Source organism: Carcharodon carcharias, chromosome 15 (genome assembly GCF_017639515.1).
Source record: "Carcharodon carcharias isolate sCarCar2 chromosome 15, sCarCar2.pri, whole genome shotgun sequence".
Lineage (NCBI taxonomy): Eukaryota > Metazoa > Chordata > Chondrichthyes > Lamniformes > Lamnidae > Carcharodon > Carcharodon carcharias.
The window spans coordinates 22,632,571-22,649,509 of record NC_054481.1 but is presented as its reverse complement, the minus strand read 5'-3'; the positions used below and the strand labels follow the sequence as shown (position 1 = coordinate 22,649,509).

Here is a 16,939-nt window from a genome sequence, read left to right as displayed (position 1 = left end):
CTGATAAATCAGTGCTCCTCCATGTTGAGCACCACTTGGATGAAACACGGAGGGTGGCAAGGGCGCAGAATGTATTCTGGTAGGAGACTTCAATGTCTATCACCAAGAGTGGCTCAGTAGCATCATTACTGACTGAGCTAGCTGAGTCCTAAATGACATAGCTGCTAGATTAGGTTTGCGGCAGGTGGCGAGGGAACCAAGAGGGAAAAACTCTTGATCTCATCCTCACCAACCTGCTGCCGCAGATGTATCTGTGCATGACAGTATCGGCAGGAGTAATCACCGCACATTCGTTGTGGAGACAAAGTCCTCTCTTCACATTGAGGACACCCTCCATGGTGGTGTGTGCACTACCACTGTGCTAAATGGGATAGATTTCGAACAGATCTAGCAACCCAAGACTGGGCAACCATGGGGTGCTGTGGGCCATCAGCAGCAGCAGAATTGTACTCAAACACAATCTGTACCCTCATGGCCTGGCATATCTCCCACTCTACCATAACCACCAAGCCAGGGGATTATCCCTGGTTCAATGAAGAGTGCAGGAGGGCATGTCAGGAGCAGCACCAGGCATACCTAAAAATGAGTTGACAACCTGGTGAAGCTATAACACAGGACTACTTGCGTGCCAAACCACATCAGCAGCAAGTGATAGACAGAGCTAAGTGATCCCACAACCAATGGATTAGATTTAAGCTCTGCAGTCCTGCCTCATCCAGTTGTGAATGATGGTGGACAATTAAGCAACTCACTGGAGGAGGATGCTCCACAAATATCCCCAATGTCAGAGATGGGGGAACCCTGCACATCAATGCAAAAGATAAGGCTGAAGCATTTGCTCCAATCTTCAGCCAGAAGTGCCTTCTCCAGAGGCCCCCAGCATCACAGATACTAGTCTTCAGCCAATTCAATTCACTCCATGTGATATCAAGAAATGGCTGAAGGCACTGGATACTGCAAAGGCTGTGGGCCCTGACCTATATTCCAGCAATAGTACTGAAGACTAGTGCGCTCCTAGCCAAGCCGTTCCAGTACAGCTACAACACTGGCACCTACCCGGCTATGTGGAAAATAGCCCAGGTATGTCCTATACACAAAAAGCAGGACAAGTCCAACCCGGCCAATTACCGCCCCATTAGTCTACTCTCGATAATCAGTAAAGTAATGGAAGGGGTCATCCACAGTGCTATCAAGCGGCACTTGCTTAGTAATAACCTGCTCCCTGGCGCTCAGTTTGGTTTGTGCCAGGGCCGCTTAGCTCCTGACCTCATTATAGCCTTGGTTCAAACATGGACAAAAGAGCTGAACTCCTGAAGTGAGGTGAGAGTGACTGCCCCGACATCAAGGCTGCATTTGACTGAGTGTGGCATCAAGGAGCCCAGCAAAATTGGAGTCAATGGAAATCAGGGGGGGAACTCTCCATTGGTTGGAGTCATACCTAGCACAAAAGAAGATGGTTGTGGTTGTTGGAGGTCAGTCACCTCAGCTCCAGGACATTACTGCAGGAGTTCCTTAGGGAAGTGTCCTCGGCTCAACCATCTTCAGCTGCTTCGTCAATTACCTCCCATCATAAGGTCAGAAGTGGGGATGTTTGCTGATGATTTCACAATGTTCACCATTTGCAACTCCTCAGATACTGAAGCAGGCCCTGGACAAATTCCAGGCTTGTGCTGACAAGTGGCAAGTAGGATTCGTGCCACACAAGTGCCAGGCAATGACCATCTCCAACGAGAGAGAATCTAACCATCGCCCCTTGATGTTCAAAGGCATTACCACCACTGAACACCCCCCACTACCAATATCCTGGGGGTTACCATTGACCAGAAACTGAACTGGACTAGCTAGATAAATCCTATGGCCACAAGAGCAGGTCAGAAGCTAGGATTCCTGTGGCGAGGAACTTGCCTCCTGACTCCCCAAAGCCTGTCTACTATCTACAAGGCACGTCAAGAGTGTGATGGAATACTCTTCACTTGCCTGGATGAATGCAGCTCCCACATCACTCAAGAAGCTGGACACCTTCCAGGACAAAGTAGCCCGTTTGATTGGCACCACATCCACAAACATTCACTCCCTCCACCACCGCGCACAGTGGCAGCTGTGTGTACCACCTATGAGATGCAGGAATTCATCAAGGCTCCTTTGACAGCACCTTCCAAACCCACGACCACTATCATCTAGAAGGACATGGGTAGCAGATGGGAACACCACCGCCTGGAAGTTCCCCTCCAAATCACCCACCATCCTGACTTGGAAATATGTTGCCGTTCCTTCACTGTTGCTGGGTCAAATTCCTGGAACTCCCTAACAGCACTGTAGGTGCTACAACCACATGGACTGCAGTGGTTCAAGAAGGCAGTCACCACCACCTTCTCAAGGGCAACTAGGGATGGACAATAAGTGCTGGACCAGCCAGCGAAGCCCACATCCTGTGAATGAATAAAAAAAAAATGTTTGCGAGCATACTGTCTTAATCTCTGACTGTTACCAGGGCTTGGAAATGGAGTTTGGAGCAGGCACCAAATACAGTGGCATCAGTCTTCCCTATTTTTATTTGGAGGAGATTTCTGCTCATACAGTACTGAATGTTGGATAAGCATTCTGATAATGTAGCAATGGTGGAGGAGTCGAGGGAGGTGGTGGTGGGGTAGAGCTGGGTGTCACCAGTGTACATGTGAAAACTAACACTGCAAACCTGCTGCAGTTCTCCATTTATAATCCAAGCTAAACCCGATGATGCTTCATCTACTCCTCTTGCTGAAATAGTCTTCAATGTAGGTGAATTTATGGCAACTGGATTTATAATGGAACTTGGTTTTCGTTAGCATTTCCAAATTTTGGAAAAAAATTCTTAACTATTGTAGTAGATATGCTTTTGTTAGGAACTAAAGTTAGTTTTAAGTAAGTTATGTGTATTTGTGTATGTTAGGAAAGCTTTAAATTTAAGTTTTAGCTTTCAGTTGAAGTTTAATTTATTTATTTTTATTTGTGAGTTAAAAGGGTGAAACTTGGGCTAGTTTCATTTAGAGTTTTTCACCGTGAGATAGAGACAGCAAGTCTGAAGCTTTGTTTGTATACCTGAATTTTAATGAGGTTTTATAACGCTTGAAGTGGTGTAAGGAAGTTAAAACAAAGTAGAGAAAACTGGGCTCTTGTCTAGCAACAGGAGGCCCACACAGAGACAGAGAAACAAAAAAGCAGTCTGAGTTCAGTTGGTGATTATGCTCTAAGGAAAAAGGAGCAGTTTAAGTCTCTCCAGTTGGCCATGCTAGCAGATTACTGAGGAAAATAGGCCTAAGAATCTTAGATGAGTTGCTCTAAAGTTAAAGTAACAGTGAATGTTGAGTGAGATCTGGATCTCAAGGGAGATACCAAGTTGTCAGGAGTCTACTGAGAGAGGGAACTGCATGGAGCAGGTCCTAAGGGAAAAAGGTCCCAATAAGTCATAAGGCAAAGGACAAGGACAGGAATCTAGAACAAGATCCTGTTCTGTAAGTTAAAGTAAGGAGCAGAGGAAAAGACTCCAAATTAAAGAGAGAAAACTGTGGGAAGCAGAGGGCTTGTGTGAAGCCAGAAGATCCAAGGAGACAGCAAAAGATTGATGACTCCTTTCTATGGGCCTGTGAAGCAATAGTGTTCTGTTGGCATGGCTGAGCACCTGAGAGAGGCTGCATGGAAGGTGAAGCTTGAATGCACGTGTGGCGATTCAGGGGAAGGGAACATCAAAAGGAGAAGTTGAGACCCTGGAGGTGGATCCTTGTGTAAGATGACTAAGTGAAAGCATTGTTTGGGTGGAGATTCCAAAACGAGTCCTTTTGAGCGTTGAGATTGGAAACCATCAGGAGAAAGACGGAGTTCAATGAGACTGGTTGGCTCACAATGTGACAAGCGTCTGGAGGGAGTTGAGAGATCCATAGCATCTGTTTGGGGTGCCATTTGCCACTTGGTTTCAGAGTGTGGTGTGTCTGACCACAGGTTGCCTATTGATTTACATGGACTATATACTTGCTGTGAACATTAGAATATAAGATAGATTTTTTGTAACTTGGGTTATTTTTATGGACCTGTATGTATCTGTAAAGGTATGGTTGTGGATGAAAGAGTAGTGTAATAGAATCCAACTTTTCCTTGTTTAATAAATATTTTATTATTTTGTTAAAAATACATTAGACTCTGTGACTCTGTTCAGTAGCTGCCCCACATGTTTCTAAACAAAAATAAACGTTAGGATCTATCAAGCCAGGTTCCACGCAGGGATCTGACTTGTCTAGTAGTATCATCAGCTGGGAGCATAACACTTGGCAAATGAAGGTGGATTCTTCCTGTCCAATGACTCTGATAGAGGATACTATAGTCAATTCTGATGGTCTGTACTGACAATTGGAAGATAAGGTTCTTGGATTCACTGGCTCTTGAGCTGTGATGGGTTCCCCATTCCCATGTGGCGTGTTAAAGCCCCAGTCCTTGAACACATACTTGATGATGTGATTCTTGGAATGACCAGTAGAAAATACCAGGGATTCCAGTGGTTGATGTAGAAGTTTCTATTCTGAAGGTATAAGATCCAATTGGAAGCATTTTGTCCGGTGGTGCTTGTCAGTTCAATCGACCAGTTGTGATTATGACTTTTGGCTTTTTGAAATAACCATCTAATATAACCCCACTCCCCTGCTCTTTCTCCAAAGCCCTGAATTTTTCCCCCTGCTAGTATATATCCAGTTCCCTTTTGCAAGTGACTATTGAATATACTTCCATTGCCCTTTACAGGCTGTGCATTCTTTGATTGTCATAGCTTGCTGCGTTTTTTAAGTTTTTCCTCATCTCCCTGCTGACTCTTTGCCAATTATCCTGCCCTGTGTTCCCCAATTACTGACCATCTGTCAGTGGAAACCGTTTCTCTCTATGTATCCTATCAAAATCCTTCATAATTTTGAACAACTCTTTCAAAAATCAGTTTCTTAAAATTACATTCCATTGAACTTTGCTGGAAATGTGTTGGGGCTGGAAAAACTGTTAAATGTTTGGGATGATTGAGTATCTTTGTACCAATTGCAACTTGACAGATGTTTACTTCTATATATCTTTCCCTTTTTTGTGTTATTTTACCCTGTAAAGGAGACAGACTGGAAGGTGCTGAAACTTGTTTTGGATAAACTACCTGAATTGCTCAAGTATAAGGGACTCATTCTGACCTCTCCATGCAGCATAGACCAGCTCTGCTCTGCTCTCTGTACCATGGTAAAGTAAAAATCAGTCATCTGTGCCCTACCCTTTCTTTTAATCTTTGCTGTGGACTCCTGCTCGGCTAGGGGTTCCATGGGTGCAGGCAGACCTCTGGCATCTTCCCCAAGAGTTTTTTCTTGTAAGCACTAAATAGTAACTTAAAGTAGCCTTTCGCCCATGAGTGGGCACGAAGGGCTTCTTAAAGCCAGGCTCGTTCCTATCTCCAATCCGTATCCACACTTTCCACGCTTAACGTAAGTTTGCTGAGACCATTTGTAACACAGCAGCAACTGAAATCGGCCACCTCAGTGCTAGACTGCAAAATTATTTTTTTCCTCTTAGTGTATTTGACTGAGTGTAACACTGGGTTAATGCTGGACTGTCTGGGGAAATTTACTGCCCCTCCTGTATAGATTTTAGGAAGCAAATTGTGTAAATTCAGTGATAATTAGAAGGTCAGTCTTGGACTGAGCTCTTAAGATCTCATTTATTGCTTATTTCAGACATGAAGGCATTGCTCTCCTATAATTGTAAATGTGATATTCCCACGTTAGGGAATACTTTATAAAGGAGACAAACAAAGTGTTGAAACTTGTATTGGATAAACTTACTGAACTGCTGAAGTGTAAGGGACTCATTCTGACCTCTCCATGCTGCACAGACCCACTCTGCTCTGTTCTCTGTACCATGGTAAATGTAAAAAAAAAATGTGATCATCTATGCTTTGTTATACTTGTATTTTTTTAAGAAAAAGTTTTATCTCTGGTTAGAGTTCCACAGACAAGGGCAGTACTGATCAGCTTCCCTCTATTTTGCCCCCACAGTGTGCCTCAGCAAACCTCAGAGGAACATGACCAGGGGTCAGGTGGTCTCTCCAACTTTGCTCATATTATACCTCCCTCTTTGAACCTATTGTTTTACTTGGACTGTCTGAATCTCTTGGCATTAGATTAATGTTGGGGGAAGTTGGTGTACTCAGTGAAGGAATTTTTTGAGCTGGATGCTAATTCTCAGCCGATAGTCATTTCAGATATCTGCCTTTCTTTTCTAGGTCACGGACCGCCAGCTAGCAGAGAGGTTGAGGAATACACCCGATGGTTTCTCTCGCACTGATGTCCAGTTGGCAGTTGTCCCGGTGCTGACAGTTATCACCTCATACCATATTTACTTGGACCAATCTAAACAGGTAAATTAAAATACAGTTAACGTTCAGAGCAGAATTCTTGTTTAACAACTTTCTACACTAAAGATGCTTTCTTTTGGGTGATACATGGATCTCTGCATGTAGGGTATAGAGAATATAAAGAGGGAGTGCGTATAAAGAATGAGATATGGGTATGATCACAGTCGAGAATGGATGGTCAAGCAGGTGAATCGATAAATGGGGCGCCCTGAATTGAAGTTTGAGCAGCAGTTAATTTGTTATTTTGTTTGATCTAGTTGAAGTTTTCTTTTTTAAGTGGAGTCATTATCTCCTCCCAAAGCAAGTAGCACAGACTACTGTGAAAATACCTGAGACTAAGGTAAACCCTAAACTTGTAATAGTCTTTGAGCCTGCTGCAATCCGATGCAATTCAGTTTTAACTAGTGATTTGATGGGACGAGCGTTAATAAAATTGTGATTTTATTTCCTATGTGAACATAATTCTAGCTAAGATCCCTGAATAACTTAAATGCATTGTTTTAATATGATCCATCTTTTTTATTTGAGCAGCGTGAATTTGTTCATTGCCTTGATACTGGGTTGATCTATCGTTGTGCCAAACAGTGTGTGGTAACACTGACTATGTGCATCATCGAGATGCCAGACATCATGGTTAAACTGCTTCCTGGCATTATTCTCAAACTGACACACATCTCTGCCACACTCACCATGGCTATCCCCATGCTGGAATTTTTATCAAGTAAGATTATTCGGCTGCATTAGCAGCTCTTCTGCGATATAACTAATGAGCTGGAGGGTGTAATGTTTTATAATGCAGGTCTGCTAAGCTGCAATAGCTACCACTCCCAGCAGAAACAGACAGGCTTCCCCAAACCTCTTCATTGAACAGTTCTCTTCTACCTCTGCATCCTTCCTCCTGTTTAACAGTGTCTCACTTAGAGGACTGACATTGTCTCTCTGAACTGCTATGTTTGTGTGTGTGACCTTTCCTAGCTCACTTGTCCTTTGCTGCCCTCTGTTTCTATGCTTTCCCTTTTTATTATCTTTCTTCAGTTTTCCTCCTGTTTTTTTTTTTTGCAGGGCTATTTCCTCTTTTTTAACATTGCACTGCATAGCAGGTCATGGAAATGGCACAGCAATTTGGAGGCAACAAACTGCAGAAAACAGACTGGAAGGATTGGAGATGTATAAGAAACACTATCTTTAGGAAGGAGTGGATTATGGAAAATGTACAGAATTGGAGGGAATGGTGTATGTAAAGTCCACAGAAATTGGGAAGGACTACACCATGGAATTTTCACATGTTGAATAGACCTATGGGGCTGCATCTTCTGGCGGGTGGGGTGCTCACTGAACTGTAAAATGATATGGGGTGACATTGGGCATGCGTCCCAACATCACCCTGCGTCATTTAGAGTTTCAGTTCGGCCGCTTAAGGCTTTTAAAAAAAAAGTAATTAAAGCAATGAGTAGACCTGCCCGTCCAACCTTAAGGTTGACAGGCAGGCGAAGAGCCCAGGCGGCTTTCAGAAAAAACATGAAACCTCATCCACGGGCAGGATGAGGTTTCATGAGAGATTTAAAATGTGTACGAAATCTTTAAATATAAGAAATTGACATGTCCCAGCTCTTGTGACAGTGTCACATGAGGGGACATGTCAGGAATTTTTTTCCACCCTTCCAAAAGTTTTTAATACTTCCATCGATCTCCCTGAGGTGGTACTTTGCCTCAGGGAGATCTGTGCGCTCTTTTGCATGCGTGTGTGAGAGAGTGCACTCCCGGCTCAGGGGATCCCTCCCGCCCGCACAGGGAGCGCACAGTGCTTCTGAACGGAAGTCACGCTGGGCGGGCCTTAATTGGCCTGCCCACGTAAAATGGTGGCGTACCCCTGACTGGGGACACTGACCAGGAACTGCCCGCCTGCGCCCACTCTGGCACATCCCCCCCCCCCCCCCAACGCCCAACGGGGGGAAAATGTTGCCCATGATTAATTTTGGGAATTGTAGTTTCACTGGAGATGCTTGTGGAAATTGTATTCCTGATCTTCAAAGTTGGAAATTGGGCCAACGACTTGGCAGATGAATTCTTGAGCTTTAGACGATAGGGATGAATGACCACTTGACAGATCTTGAGAAATTCTTTGCTTAAGCACCTGGGAAAACTGCAGAAAATGCACTTTTACCTATGGTGGAATTTGAATTCAATAAAAATCTGGAATTTAAAAGTCTAATGTTGACGAAACCATTGTCGATTATTATAAAAACCTATCTGGGGAAGGTGAGAGAATGGTGATGTGGGTTCCCTTTGGTTAACCAATTCCTTTGGTTAAAACCTTGCTGGCTCTTGAGAGTTGCAGTCTTGGGGATATCCATGGGCATATTTGTATTATTTTACCCTATAAAGGAGACAGACCGGAACTTGTTTTGGATAAAGTATGAAATGCTCAAGTATAAGGGACTCATTCTGACCTCTCCATGCAGCATAGACCAGCTCTGCTCTGCTCCATGGTAAATTAAAAATCGGTCATCTGTGCTCTGCCCTTTCTTTTAACCTTTGCTGTGGAATCCTGCTCGGTTAGGGGGTTCCATGAGCGCAGGCAGTCCTCAGGCATCTTCCCCAAAAGTTGTTTCTTGTTAAGGGCTAGATAGTATCTTCAGCGGGGAGGTGATGATGTAGTGGCATTATCTGGACTAGTAATCCAGAGACCCAGGGGAATGATCTGGGGACCCGGGTTCGAATCCTGCTACAGATGGCAGAATTTTAATTCAATAAAAATCAGGAATTCAAAAGTCTAATGATGACCATGAAACCATTGTTGTAAAAACCTTTAGGGGAGGAAATCTGGTTATGTTGACTCTTAAATGCCCTCTGAACTAGGGCAACTAGGAATGGGTAATAAATGCTGGCCTGGCAATAAGGGATGGGTAATAAACGCTGGCCTGGCCAGCAACGCCCACATCCCATGAACGAATACTTTAAAAAATTGTTACAACAGGGGGTGTGGAAAGGGCACAGAGATTCAGAGGTGATGAACCATGAACTCTTGCAATCCTTCCACCCTGTTCTAGGCATCAGGTAGCACCATCTTACTGTTTGCTGGGAAGGAGGACTAACAGCAGAAGTTCTCCTGAGGAATGTAGAACTGGGGATGCGGTTTCAGAAAATGGGGTCTCCCACTTAAGATGGAGTTGAGGAATTTCTTCCCTGAGAGTTATTAATCTTCGGAGTTCTCTATCCGAGAGCAGTGGAGACTAAGTCATTGAATAAATTCAACACTGAGGTAGACAGGTTTTTGACCTACAATGGAGTCCAGGGTTATGGGGGTGGGGGTGCAGGAGGAAAATGGAGTTGAGGCCCATGATCAGATCAGCATGATCTTATAAAATGGCAGAGCAGGCCCTTGAAGTTGAACGGCATACTCTGCTCCTATTTCTTTTGATTGCATGTTGACTCTTCACTCTCTTCTGGCAAGCTGGCAACATTTCTCAAACTAATTGCAATTAACCTGCAACTTGCTGCTCAGTACGGGACAGTGCTTCAAGATGCCCTGTACCCTTAGGTGCCTGTTGTGTGGTTTATTTGATAGCAGCTCACCAAATCCCCCTAAATTTAGTCGGAGAAGTCTTGTGACAATATATAGCTGTGGTCTTGGAATGCAAATCTATTGTGATATATATAAAAAATAAAATGTGTTCTCTTACAGCTTTGGTGAGACTTCCTCCTCTGTATGCCAACTTTGTGGCAGAACAATATGTCAGTGTATTTGCTATCTCATTACCTTACACTAACCCTTTCAAGTAAGTGACTTCACTTCTCTCAATTTTTAAAAAAATGTCTTAATTTTCAGTCTTTTACAAAAAAAATTGATTATGTTCTTGCATTTAGCTTTTAATTCTTTACCATATATCATCCATATAAAACAATTGCAATAGCAACTTGCTAAGTAAACGGGTTTAATTTTCTAAGATGAATGTGAAAGAGCTCAGCTTAGGAAATTGCAATTTCAAACTGCTAGTTCTGTTTAAGAAGCACTGCTTTTATTCTGTCATTCTTAGGTTCAACCAGTATATAGTGTCTCTAGCACATCATGTCATAGCCATGTGGTTCATTCGCTGTCGACTTGTGTTCCGAAAAGACTTTGTACGGTACATTACAAAAGTAAGAATCTTGGTTCTTTACAAGTTGACCCTTCACTTGGCATGCTGATTATTTTTGTTTTATTTATTCTTTTCCGGGATGTGGACGTCGCTTGCTAGTCCAACATTTATTACTCGTTCCTAATTGCCCTTGAGAAGGTGGTGGTGAGCCACCTTCTTAAACTGCTGCAGTCCATGTGCTGTTGATAAACCCCCAGTGCTGTTAGGAAGGGAGTTCCAGGATTTTGACACAGCTTTGACACATTCTGTACATTTAATTGCAGCCATTGTACTGTGTAACTAATTTATTGTGACTCATGACTTGTTAAAGTGCTGTATATTAGTGAAAGTATTTCACGTTTTATTAAGTTACTGTAGATGATTGTAGAAAACCTTACTAATTACAGATCTGACCATTGTTAAAATGGTTTAAGAAAGTAGCTTGGTATATTATAAGAACCTTTCTTACTGAATTATAGGATTTTAAAAAGACATAGGCCTCTTCATTTTATGTTGGTGAAAAACTTTATATTTCTGGAGGGCATTCATTGTGTCTGTATCTAAAATGCAGTTTGGAACTTGCAGATCTCAAAAATGAATAACATTAAAGAAAGAACTTGAATTTGTACAGCACCACTACATTCTCAGGATGTCCCAAAATACTTTATAGCCAATTAATTTTGAAATGTGTGGTCATTGTTGTTGTGTAGGACCCAATAACATGCTACAAGCAGCAGTGAAATAAATGAGCAGTTAGTACTGTTTCCTTGTGATGTTGGCCAGGGTACCAGGAGAATGTCCCTGCCAACTGGCCTTCTGTGCTGTAAACTTGTATTGATCCGTAGCTTTTTCCTTTATCCTTTTATAATGTGTTTATAAAAACATTTATTGTCTCTCTTAAGTAAACTTCTATAGCTCCACCCTCTTATAAAAATTAGCTGTTCTGATTCAACGTAGAATAAGGACTTGAACTTAAATTATCTGCCGCCTAATTAATGCTTGTTTGCTTTTGATAAACAAGGGTCTGAGATCGAATGCCTTACTACCATTTGAGGACACACACGAACCCAGTAGTTTTCGAGCCCGTAGCACAAGCTTGAATGAAAGACCCCTCAAAAGGTAGGCTAATTCCCAAAAATGGGGGCATACGTTTGGTATAATGTATGTGTCCGGTAACTGAAACTTAAATGTAAACCATTTTGAACAAGTTGAGTTTTGATGTTTGCACTGTGTAAATAACTTTACTGGTGAAACGTGTAATGCCAATTTGAAGATAACTGGTGAGATTTCACAAAGTGGCACTTTCTACTATTTTAATATAAAAGCTAATGTTTGTCTGTTAGGCTGTCCACCTGATTTGCCATCATGGCCACTAATAATATTTTCTTTCAGCTTCAACTTAGCAAGAGAGGTCATTAACTCTTTTAACATGTGGAAATTCTAATGACATCCAGATGTGTTTGGGTGGAGTTGGGAAGCATTGACATGTTGGTGAATTGAGCACTTTCCCTGTTCTGGTGCTTAATGGCAACATCGAGCATTCATTTGTCCTACATAATACAACCAGCCAGGTGCGGAGTCAAAAGCAACAGTCTATAGATGCTGGAAATCTGAAATAATACAGAAAATGCTGGAAATACTCAGCAGGTCTGGCAGCACCTGTGGAGAGAAACAGACTTAACATTTCAGGTTATGATCTTTCATCAGATCTGGGGAAAGTTAGAGATGTAATTGGTTTTAAGCAGGTCAAATGGGGAAGGGTGGAAGAACAACAAAACGGAAGGTCTGTGAAAGGACGGAAAATGGGAGATGTTAAGTGAGAAGGGAGCATGGAGTAAGATCGCTCATTTATATTTTCAATATGGCTGATGTTGCACTCTGTGTACAGCAGGCATGGGCTTGGTTGCTGGAACTTTTTCACATGGAGCCCTTTGCAGCTGACAGAGTGGGGGTTCTCCAATCCCATCGAGAAGCTTCTTTAGCCAGAGAGTGGTGAATCTATGGAATTCATTGCCACAGAAGGCTTTGGAGGCCAGGTCATTGAGTGTATTTAAAACCGAGATAGATAGGTTCTTGATTGGTAAAGGGATCAAAGGTTACCGGGAGAAGGCGGAGAATGGGGTTGAGAAACTTATCAGCCATGATTGAATGGCGGAGTGGACTCGATGGGCCGAATGGCCTAATTTCTGCTCCTATGTCTTATGGTCTGGGCTGGATTCATGTAATGCGTAAACCCCTGCATAACCTGTACTCCCAAATAAACTCTGTCAAGTACAGAATGCCACTGAGAGCTTACAAAAACACGCTTCTTGGGAAGCTTTGGAGAAGGTGGGACTAAGTAAGATAATTTTATACCTCTTTGGGTTAAAAGGTTGGCCATTGATTTTTGAGGGGGATTACTGAACGAAGCACTAAAAAGACAACTATACCTCACTGCTGCTGATCTTTTCTGAATGTGGCCTTCCATCATCTTGCTTCGATGTTCAGTATTTATGCATTTTTAGTCAAATTAAAATTGTGCTTTGCCTTATTTCCTAATTTTGTATAAATATATAGTTGGATTGCACATAGTTTGATTTTTTGTTTTTGTGTTCAATTGCACAGATGTTTAAGGTTGGAATATGGGCATCTGAAATGTAGTAATTTAAAAACAGTATTTTAAACTGTTAACTCAATGACAGTAATCCAGTCTTGCATCCCTATTGAATAATTTCTTACTGGAAATCCAGCTAATATTATTGGGATACCAGTATATGATTATGAATAAATTCCCATCTGTCAACTCAGCAGTGACAATGAGACTGAGCAATACTGGAGTAAGTTACTCAATGCATACCCCCTGTATGCATTGAAAACCTGCCCCCTGTATTTTTAACATACATTAGCTATTTTGCTTTAATTCTTTTAAAACCATATATTTTGTATAGTTTTCCTTCATTTACTTAGAGAATTTGGCTTTATACAAATGCATTAAGGGTTTGACCTCTAGTATCTCCTGCAGTAACTTAAAGGCCATATTTCCATAATTCATCGGGTGCAATTAGCACTTTCACATCCATTTCCAATAAATATGTAACTGAAGGCTTTAAATGGGCCATGTCCTGTTTACACGGTCAATTATTAACATTGCAAACTAAAGTCGTTAGCTGTGTTACATATGCTGACATTTATGTGCATTTGCATTTCACTGTAAAGCCCCACGTAGGTATCAGCTAGCCATAAAACAAACATGTATCCATTAAGTTCTTTCTCAGAATATTAGCAACTCATCTCTTCCCACCCCACTTCCCCACACAATTGTGTTGTCAAAATCTGAAATGCCGTTCCAACCTTAATTTTATGGATTGCTTGTTCTACCAATTATAATCCGTAATGTAACAGGAATTTATATATTTCTTTGTTCTGTAGCATATAAACTGTGTTTGATCTAATTTGCTATTTTGTCATGTTTCAGATTTTGTTTAATGCTTTCAAGTTTTTATTTTCCCCCCCTTTTGTTCTTCTTTCTCTGTGCTGGTGTTTGTTTCCCTCACTTCACTTATCTGGGAACCCTATTCCTGGCCTGTGACCTCTGACCATCAACTCCTCCCAATGGCTCCCTTGCTACCTGCGGTGTCTTTGGGTTGGTGCTTGTAGCTTGCGAGCCACAAAGCCCCTAAAACCAGGCTTGAATAGTTCCCAAATTAAAGATATGAAAGACCTCTCAGCAGTCGAGGCCTTCCGATCCCGCAGCATCAGTGTTTCAGAACATGCAGTCCGCAGGTAGAGGCATTACAAGAACCTACGGTCAACAGAATTTCATTCTGGGGTTTCTGCATGCTGGGAGGCTTGCATGATGTAGTAGTAGATTTTTAAAAAAATACTTTCTGCTGTTTAAATAAATACCTAATATTGGAATTTTGATCTGGATTAATATTGTATTCAGGAATGTAGATTATGCATAGGTCAGTGGTTGTTAATCAGAGACTCGAATTTAGTTTCCAGCTCTTGTGATTAGAGGGCTATTTGTCAAGATAGCTGTATTCTCAAGAAGCGGATGCTGGTGTTTCTCACTTTATTATGCACGTGTGTTAGTCTAAAATGTTCATTGGCATTAAAGAACTTTCATTTATATCGCACCTTTCACAAACTCAGGATGCCCCAAAGCACTTTACCGCCATGTACTTTTTGAAGTGAAATGCAGGAAAATAATATTAACAGTAACTGGTGTGGAATGCTACCCAAATCCTATCTGTTCTAAAGCATCCTTGAGTCAGACGTGCCCTTATGATAAACAAGATGATGTCAGCTGCCTGTCCGGTGAGCATTTTTCCAGATGGGTGTTGAGTTCTCTATTATTTCACCCACCCCATTATCATTTTAATGCCTTCTCTGCTGTTATTCAGTGTTACCATTTGAGACGCTTCACTGTACACAAGAAAGAGAAAGGGGAAAATAATCCTAACAAAAAGATGAAGGAATAAAAGTCTTTCCCCACTTGGTTTGCCTGGTTCACTGGCTGAGTGCAGACATGCGTTTGGTGGATCTGTCCAAAAACCTTTGCTTTATTTCAAATAAAGAGCAAGAAAATGAACGTGCAGAGCTTGAAGAGAACTTTATGCTAAATGGAGTTAAGCAAACAGTATGATGCAGCAATACCAGCTCAAAAGCAGATGAAGTCATCACAAGTGATTGTGTGACATCTGTCTGAAAGTAGATCACCTTCCCTTCGTTCAAGGACATTCACCCTATTAAGAAATTTTCTGGTGCCCACATATTCTTCCTTGAGTAGACATGTAGTTCAACTGAGGTATTGAACCTAAATTGCTCCACTCCTCACGATGTAGGATCTTTGGCTAAAATTTCTGGCAGGACTGGAATTTATTTTGTGTATTTCCCCTTCCCCACGTACGGTGCATATTTTTTACTGGTAGCAGTATTCATTTTGAGATGACATTGAAATTTAAAACTTGCACTGTTTCCTATCCTCAAACTTAATTCTGTCCCTTCACACTAAATTACAATTTATTCATAGCTCCTGAATTCTGGATCAGTTCCTGGGTATATTGCAAAACTAGTTACATTAATATAATGTTTGATCATTGCACAAAGTTGATAATTATTGCCTGGTAGTTTGCTTCAGAGGCAAGACTTTTACTCCTGATAGTTTTATTTATGAATACAATTGTGGAAGCTAAATTAAAGACTACCTGTTAACACATTTTCTTTGCCTTTTGATGAAAAATATACTACATATGTGCTGTGGTGATGGATTTTATCCTTTCACTGCTGAATTTCATTCTTTGCCCTCTGGTTCTGCCTAAGTGTGTGTAATGATTTCCTATAACTATCTCTTGTGGAAATGCTTCTGTTTCTCAGGACCGTAAATGAGCTTTTAGGCTCCTTCCACCACTCTCCCCCACCCCACCAGCACTTCATTCACTTATTTTAAAATTTTGATAAACTGGGACTTGTTAAAATTTTAAAATGCCCAGAATGCTTGTCCAATGCATAGATGTGCAGCTAAATTATAAATTGACTTTCATTTACAAATTCTGAAAATTGGTATTCAATCCCTAATTGAAGATATAAGAAAAAATGTTACTGGCAGTTGCGATAACCTTGTGTTTTCACACTTTATACTAATCATCACACTATTGAGAAGTCAGGTTGCCCTAGGTATAATATAAGAACATTAAAAAACATAAACTAAAGGTCCCTTGAGCCTGCATCACACTAACTAATATGATCATGGCTACTCTTCTAATGCAACTCCACTTTCCTGCTCTATCCTTATATCCCTTGATTCTGTTAGTGTCCAAAAGTCTATTGACCTCGTGCTCAACAACCCGAATGGCATCCCCGGCTGTCTGGGGTAAAGGATTCCAAAGATTCACAGCCCTCTGAGTGAAAAAAATTCCCTTCATCTCAGCCCTAAGGGGCTGAACTTATGAAAGATGATGGTCCAAATTTTTGACATTTTTTAGGCTGTGTCTTTGTTACTCATGGCTTCAGTGTGGATTATTTTACTGGGCTTATCTGTTATATCAAACTCCTTTTTTGTTTTAAATTTTGATGAGCTGCAGTATAACATGGAGCTGACCGTTGCCATATTGCTCATCAATAGCAACTTGCCTACAATTTATTAATTTAAAGCATAGGTGGAACCAGGAAATGTTCTCGTCTTGAAACATCTTTTGCACCTCTTGTCTTGTCCTCTCTTGTCTTATCTGCTGAACGTGGAATATACCTTTTTTGCCCATTGAATGAATCCTCACCTGCTGATATAATGCACAACATGTGTCATGTTCAATAAATTCTCTCATTATGGTGAATCATTGTTCCCATGCTACCTGTTCAGTACCATCTGCTATCAGCTAGAGCCTGGATTGATACTTGCCCATAAGTGCCAATAGTAAGGAAACTTGATTTCCCC

The 16,939-nt window shown here is 41.5% G+C and overlaps 1 protein-coding gene across 5 annotated transcripts in view; it reads left to right on the top strand.

Moving 5' to 3' along the window:
• Window positions 1-16,939, top strand: part of tsc2 (TSC complex subunit 2) — an 81,765-nt gene that overhangs the window by 32,875 nt on the left and 31,951 nt on the right. For 3 of the 5 annotated variants that reach the window (XM_041205895.1, XM_041205894.1, XM_041205898.1), the window contains exons 20-26: window positions 5,116-5,238; window positions 6,275-6,409; window positions 6,938-7,127; window positions 10,092-10,185; window positions 10,444-10,546; window positions 11,546-11,643; window positions 14,161-14,286. In XM_041205895.1, coding sequence (XP_041061829.1) covers window positions 5,116-5,238; window positions 6,275-6,409; window positions 6,938-7,127; window positions 10,092-10,185; window positions 10,444-10,546; window positions 11,546-11,643; window positions 14,161-14,286 — 869 coding nt within the window. The remainder of the gene's footprint in view (window positions 1-5,115; window positions 5,239-6,274; window positions 6,410-6,937; window positions 7,128-10,091; window positions 10,186-10,443; window positions 10,547-11,545; window positions 11,644-14,160; window positions 14,287-16,939) is intronic. The other 2 variants (XM_041205897.1, XM_041205896.1) reach the window with 1 other exon arrangement.